Here is a 7,332-nt window from a genome sequence, read left to right on the forward strand (position 1 = left end):
CAGCAGATTATACGCTCTGTCATTTAATTTATCCCAACAATTAATTAATACACTGCAAAATCCTAATATAGTCAATTGAGTATTAAATAAACCAAAGGGTAAGTAATGCTGAAAATACATTTAGTCTGGATTTAAAGTAGATTTTTGTATTTTTTTTGCCTGAATAAAGTAAGATCAAAATATGCCTTAAACCGTAAATATTACTGAAATGAGGCGAAATTTGGATTTAAGTACTGAATAAATGAGCACATCTTGTTATGACAAAAATACCCATATATAAAATACCAAGTTACTAGATAGAATGAGGGTATTTTGGTACAAACAATGGATTTACGAGGAGGAGGATAGAGTAGAAGAGGAGCTATCCTCTCCACGAGCCTTGCAGAAACGACAATTACGTAGAAATATAAAAAGGAAATTGCGCTAGAGCAGGATTGAGCCATACCCACGAGGGAAAAAGGGAAAATTTTCAAGGTTTTCATCTCCCCTCTTCCTCCAATTCCCAAATTTGAAGTCTTTCCCGGCATGATCCGATAATTTTTAGTGTTCTTCGGCGGAATCGAAGTGGGTTTTGTCTTGGGTTGCAGTTTGATTTTGATTTTGAGAGGAGATGTGGTGGGGGGAAGGGGGTCGGTTCTTTTGGGGGAGGAAGGAGGAGAGAGCAGAAGGAATTGTCGTGGTGTTTGCGTGGGCATCCGGCGAGGAAAAGATCATGAAGCAGTACATCGAGCTCTGTGGATCTTGGGGGTGGAATTCAATCGTCTGTCATGCTGATTTTCTTACTATGTGAGTAATTTGCTGTTCTCAGAAATGTTCTGTTTGTTCTTGTTCTCATCTGTCTTATCGCATGTTTAATTGCTTCTGGCCGACGGGTTTGGTGCGTGATTGAAGAAGAAAAGCGATTTTGTGACGAAAATAAGTGAATTAATGCATCCTGACTCTATATGGAGTGATGGTTGCGGATTCAAGATGATATTAATTGTTTTTCTCTATTTTCCCTTCAATTTCTGTGCTGATTTTTCATTACTTTGAAGTCGTTCAGATAAAAGTGATTTGAAGAGCTAATTTGAGTTATTTATGTTCTGTCCAAAAATAGTCTCAATTTGAAACTGCTTTTTATTTTCAGAGGAAGATGATATTTTACCCTTGAAAAACTGGGAACATTTGTGGCGATATAGTATTTTACCCTTGAAATATTACGTTTCCAGGAAGGGCTACTTTGTTAAATCACTTTTGGCCCTCGTGAAAAAACGGAAATAAGGCTATAATTCTTTTAAAAAAATGAAAGTAGGGCTATGATACTTAAATCCTTCAAAGAGAAGACCTAAATTTCAGAATACAACGAATTCACTGGAGTATTTATTGGAACTGTAATTGATGTGACTTCATGATGCTTCATAATTTTTAGCATATGAAGGCGGCATTCACCATTCAGATATTTATGGCGACGCATGTAATATGTTGTCCTTACAGTTTATACATGTCATCATTTGAAACTTTCCTTTTTAGTACTTAATTTATGCTTTAGGTCACTGGGGTACCTTCATCTTGAACGAGAATATCTTTATTTAGGCTTTCAAAGTATCTCTGCATTGAACTATTTCTAATAGGAATTTAATGGTTCTCACTTTGAACCGAAGATATAGGAGGCTCTGAAGAGGCTTGTACAGTGCAAGAGGGATTGGACAACGACCTATACAAACCAAAACCTTAGTAAACCGAAACCTCAGTAAACCTGTGTAAATTACACTTTACAGAGATAAAGCATATGACACGAGGCTAATCCTTTTCCTAGCTAAGATATCTTAGAATTAGGAGGTTTTTATCGTATTTTATGAACATTGAAGCTTAAATATTGAGGCAACAGGGGGAATAACTCAGCAAGGGTAGATCATATAGGGGAGATATAATACTCTCGTCGTTAGTTTTTCTGCCTTTAACTGACTGATTAGACCCAGATATGATTATGAAAAAAATCCATTATCATACGATCAAAGGGCCAACTCAAACTGAATTCTAACATATTCTGTTCCCAGCCCAAGGAAGCTTCTTTGGTTTTGGTAACTTCCGTGTTGTTGATAAGTAAAATCAGTTACGTATTTGTTTTTGGTTCTGAACATCTTGGGATGCCAATCGTCTTTTAATTGCTGTTTCACCTATTTTCTTGGCCTATTTAATGTTCAATCTTAGTTTGAGAAATTAGGGAGCTGTTTCATTTGCGATTTTTTCATTGTAATTAAGTAACCATCTATTTTTCCTCCCTGGTTCTGAAGGACTTACGGTTTTAAAGATGTAAACTTAATGTTATTTTACTGAATATTTTCTCTGTAATATTAATTAGCATATTTTCATAGTATATGTCTTTTAGAAAAGTCGTAATTTACTTCTCTGCAAAAGATAAGTGGCTAGAACAGATTTAGTACTTAGTGGCCCTTTCAATACTGCTTTTTAGAACATGGAAAAAACCTAAGGTTTATTGTAACGTGGAGTCTCTTGTGGTATTCTGGTTTAGAAAGCGGTGAAGGAGGTGTTCAGTCATTATGTGTATTGACCAATCATCTATTTCAATAGCATCAGGTTGATCACTTCTCTTGGGTGATCTTCCTTGACTTTTTTCACAAAAACAAATTGTTCTAATAATTCATTTCATGTTCAGCTGAGATTCTGAAAATAATGCTTTTATGTTCAGCTGAGATTCTTGTCAAAAATGTTCAACTGTATAAGACATCGCATAAAGCTGTTTTATTTATTTAAAGTAAAGTTAACTTTCAATTATTTAGTTTTTTATCAAATAGGTTAATAATAATGCTGGCACCTGGTAATTATACAGGTTCTTTCCGGAGAGAGCTGCGTCCTTAGCGTGCAGTCTTCTTTCTGAGCTGGCAAAGGTAGTTTTACCTTTTTCGGTGGATTCAACTTGTGGCCATTCTTTTTTTTTAAAAGAAATTCAGGCCATTCTTTTTTAGCTTAGCCATAGCGTAAAAAAAGTCATATTCCTTTTCTATGATATAACTTACAAGCATCAAGTATTGGTATGATATGAAGTCATTCTATAACAGCCATATTTTTAAAATTGAGGGAAATTTGGACTGGTAGACAACTTGATTGCATTGTATTCATTTTACTGTAGTCTTAGCTGCAGATTTAAAACGAACTCATGTTCAATAATATGAAGCGAGGGATATTTTATGCTCTTGTTCATAGAATAGTATGATTCCTCCTGGTGCTTGTACTCTTTATGTTTGGAGAGTAGCCTGATTGAAAGGCTTGTTTTTTAACCTGTCTGCCATAGATTTCGTTTTCTGAATTTATTTAAGGAAATCGAGTCACTTCACCAATGTCCTTGGATATTCTACGCAAATTAATGATTAGCCTCTCTTCCGTGCTTATTTAATTTTGATGCGTGTTCTCTTTCGTGAACAGGAGTTAAGACGCACCCCAAGGCCAGTTATATTCGCTGCCTTCTCTGGGGGTCCAAAAGCATGCATGTATAAGGTCTTCCAGGTACTTCCTTCATTTCACATCATATTATTCATCTCTCAGAGATAACCTTCAGTTTTATTCTCAGATAATCGAAGGAAAATATGAAGGATTGCTCGATCAGGTACAAGCAACAGTCCAGATTTTTCCCACAATGAATCCGTTATACAATTTTCAGTTCAAGATGGGTCGATTTCTTTGTGGGTTAAGTTCTGATGGGTCGATTTCTTCTGTGTCTGATGCAGGATGAATGCCAATTGGTTAAAGACTGCATTTGGGGGCAAATATACGACTCCGGTCCCATAGATTTCACTAGTGACTTAGCCGCCCAATTCCTCCATTCAACTTCAGTCAGAGCATCTGAACCACGAAGAATAGTTTCATGGATGGCAAAAATGGTGACATCTGGTCTAGACACTCTTTTCCTCAGCAGATTTGAAGAGCAGCGGGCAGATTACTGGCATACGCTTCACTCCTCTGCGGTAAAGACTGTTATAATCCCCAACCCCTATTGGGGGTATTTCCATCATGTCGACTTTATTGTAATTCCCTTTAAATAATTCTAGCCCTCTAAGATCGGCAGATCCTCCCAGAGGGGGTTCTGCCACCGATCCGGGATTGTAACCATCTTTATCTTTCTATCTTCTCTGTACATTTCTCGCTCTTCCATTAGATTCCCCTTTCTAGATGTGGACCTATGCAGGGCCTCCACCAGGTTTCGTCTGTGGCGGGCGGACGAAGACACAAGGACGATGACAAATCATCGTCATTCGTTGTCGCCAGGATGATGACAACATGAACAGTTCATCACTGTCCTTCCTACTTGAATTTATTGGCAAACTCGTTATCATATGCAGACGCTAGTTTCTATCAAACACTCCACATAAACCATTATTTTTTATTTTTAAAAGCCCTTTGTAGCATTGAGTTGTGTGCTCGTCTCTTTGGTCATGTCCTGATTTAATTTCTGATTGCCTTTGCAGAAGTTGGGGCCGATTCTCATTTTGTCCTCAGAGAATGATGAACTCGCTCCCCGCCAAATTGTGTGCAATTTCACCCAGCATCTTAGAGAGAACGGTGGTGATGTGAAGCTCGTTTTATGGAAGTCTTCTCCCCATTTAGGTATAGATCTTAAATCCTGTGCTCTACCCATTTACCCAAAATTAGGTGTCATTAATTGACTTTATCAATCAATGATACTTTTTCTTGAATAAGACTCATCCTTATAACTTGTTCTGGCGCAGGGCACTATGATCACCATCCAGAAGAATATAGTTCTGCAGTTTTTGAGCTGCTGGGCAAGGCAGTGTTGTTCCACTCTCAGAGAGCTCAGCACAACAGCGTTGACCAGATAACAGAGTCAATATTTGACCTACACAGGGCAGCTGCTTGCTCCAATGAGAGTTTCAGAAGGGTGGCAACCCGTCCAAGTGACCATTTCTTCCTCCCAAGTTCAATGGGCTATCTCGAGTCGAAAGAGGGCAATGGCGCTGGAAGCTCAGTTCAGGAAGAACAAAAAGGGGGATATTTCCACCTACAAAACCCTCCTGCTATGAACCCTAACAGTGTTCTTGGGCAGATGTTGTTTGACGTTTGTGTGCCCAAGAACATTGAAGGATGGGACATCAAGCCAAATAAGCTCTCTCGGCGGACTGGCCCATTTAATCCCATCAAATGTGTTCGTCGCTGCAGGATGTAGAGAGAGATGAGGGGTTATCTCATCTCTTTGTTGCAGCCTAGAGTTATGTATATTGATGTTTTCTTGGAAATCTAGTTTAAAGTGGACTGTACAGGAAACAAAAGGTGAGGCATGTAGATTTTTGACCGTGCTCGGGAACTAGATAGCTAACAGGTTCGACACTCTAAACATCTATCACGTTTATTGTAGTTGCTTTCTTAATTTCATTTTTGGGTGGAAACTGATTGATTGCCTGAAGATCTGTTCTTTTCTCTTGTCAGGGACTTCGCTGGGCATCCAGATGAACATCGTCCTGTGAGATTAATGTCAATATTTTGTCTATGAACTAGTGTAAATATGTCGATACATAAACGAAATGTAATGTCATCTGCTTTTGAGATACCTATCTAACATACTTAGTTTGGTTTAAATTCCCTCGCTTAAAAAATAATAGCAAACATCCGTAACCATGTCTCTTGGTGATTGTTAAGTGTTCATGGATCATCATTTAGACATGGATCGATGAAAGTTCAACTTACCAGAGGCACATGATCACACCTGATGCATCTCCTAATTTCTGATAATGTTTCTAATGATCAGATATAATGGCTATTTTATGAGAAGTTTTATTACTTGACCAATCAAAAGCTCAAGGAAAAAATTAGATAGGAGTTCTGCTTGTCAGAGGCACATGGTTACACATGATGCGTATCCTAATTTTCTAGTTTTGTAACACAAGTTCATATTTGAAAACTATTTTATTACGAGGGTTACTACTTAATCATGGAACAACTTATGGGTAAACATCAATGAGAATTCAACATACCAGAGCCACATGCTGATACAAGATGCATCCCAGAATTCTATCCAAACGATCACAGATAAAAATGATATACATCAGAGTTTTGTGATTATGTTTTAAGGGTTTCTAATTGATCATGGTTATGCTAATGATGATATAAATCGATAAAAATGCAACTTACCAGAGGAACTCCTAATCACTTAATTTGTGATTATGATGCACATGATCAAATATAAACAGTATTTTTGTTTTTGTTTTTTTTTTTAAATATATAAACAGTATTTTTATCAGAGTATCAAATGCTCCATGATCATGGGCATCTTTCTTCCAAAAAATCCCATCCTTGGGATCCTTAGAGTACCAAACTGATACGAATCTTGATCTAGGTTTGTATCGGGAGGAGGTTGGAGGACAAGGTAAGGTAGAAGTTCCCGGGGTGATTATCATAAGCCATTATCATCATTTTGATCTATCGCTGCCCTTTTATGAAAAAAAAAAAAAAAAAAAAAACGCACGGATACTCCCGTATTTTGTCTCCTACGGCAGCGGCGCTCAATAGGCTACGCAGACAGCCCGCACGATGGGCCATCGTGGGAAGTAAGACTGAGAGTGGTGGGGGCGGCCTCGGGCTTCGACGGCGGTGCCTGGATGACACGGCGTGCATTCTCGCACGGGAAGGCAGGAAATCGATCCTGATAGGAACCCATAACAATTTCCCATGGCCAGGAGCAGATTAACCAAATTAACCAAACTGCTTCTTCTTGAAACAGAACTGATATTCCCACTCAAACTGGGAAAATTACTGCCAATGAAGAAAGAACGCAAGCCACACGACATAAAGAAGACGTTGGCGTATCTTGGCTGTGCCTAGGCAACATAGCCACAGGATCTTGAGCATTGCCGCAAGGCATCTGGCTCTGATACCATGTTAAAGACAGTGAGATGGCCCGTATCCAAGAAGATAGAAGTAGAGAAGAAAAGAGAGGAAGATGAGGCGGCATCTCACAATCAACGCTCAAATGCCATTCAGGCTGAATCACCGAACAGAAGGTAGAGACAGGGTGACCGGCGGAGACACAATAGAAAGAAAAGCCTCACTTGAACAAATGAATTACAGGGTATTTATATCCGTCAATATGACCGTCGAATGGTTGATGCACTGCCGACCGTTGTCCATCCTCTGTGCAAATAGCAGCAGTAGCCGTTGAAGCCCTCTTTTGAAATGTCGGGAGCAACGGTCGTCCAGTCTTTGAGCGAAGCCGACCGTTGCTTCCTTATCAGCTGAATCTTCAAAGCGTCTCTTAAACAAAGACTTACGGTTGTCTCCTTAACATCTCTCTCTCACATACACTCTCTCTATATCTAGCTTAGT

General features: G+C 38.8%; 1 protein-coding gene across 1 annotated transcript; it reads left to right on the forward strand.

The window, feature by feature from the left end:
- The first annotated feature begins 398 nt into the window (after window positions 1-398).
- On the forward strand, window positions 399-5,589 carry LOC144704599 (uncharacterized). The gene is made up of 8 exons (XM_078577075.1): window positions 399-786; window positions 2,831-2,888; window positions 3,424-3,504; window positions 3,569-3,604; window positions 3,726-3,962; window positions 4,464-4,602; window positions 4,725-5,332; window positions 5,440-5,589. The coding sequence occupies exons 1-7, from the start codon at window positions 611-613 to the stop codon at window positions 5,177-5,179; spliced, it is 1,182 nt and encodes a 393-aa protein (XP_078433201.1). The 5' UTR covers window positions 399-610; the 3' UTR covers window positions 5,180-5,332; window positions 5,440-5,589.
- The last annotated feature ends 1,743 nt before the right edge of the window (window positions 5,590-7,332 follow it).

The sequence above is a fragment of the Wolffia australiana genome, chromosome 6 (assembly GCF_029677425.1).
Source record: "Wolffia australiana isolate 7733 chromosome 6, ASM2967742v1".
Lineage (NCBI taxonomy): Eukaryota > Viridiplantae > Streptophyta > Magnoliopsida > Alismatales > Araceae > Wolffia > Wolffia australiana.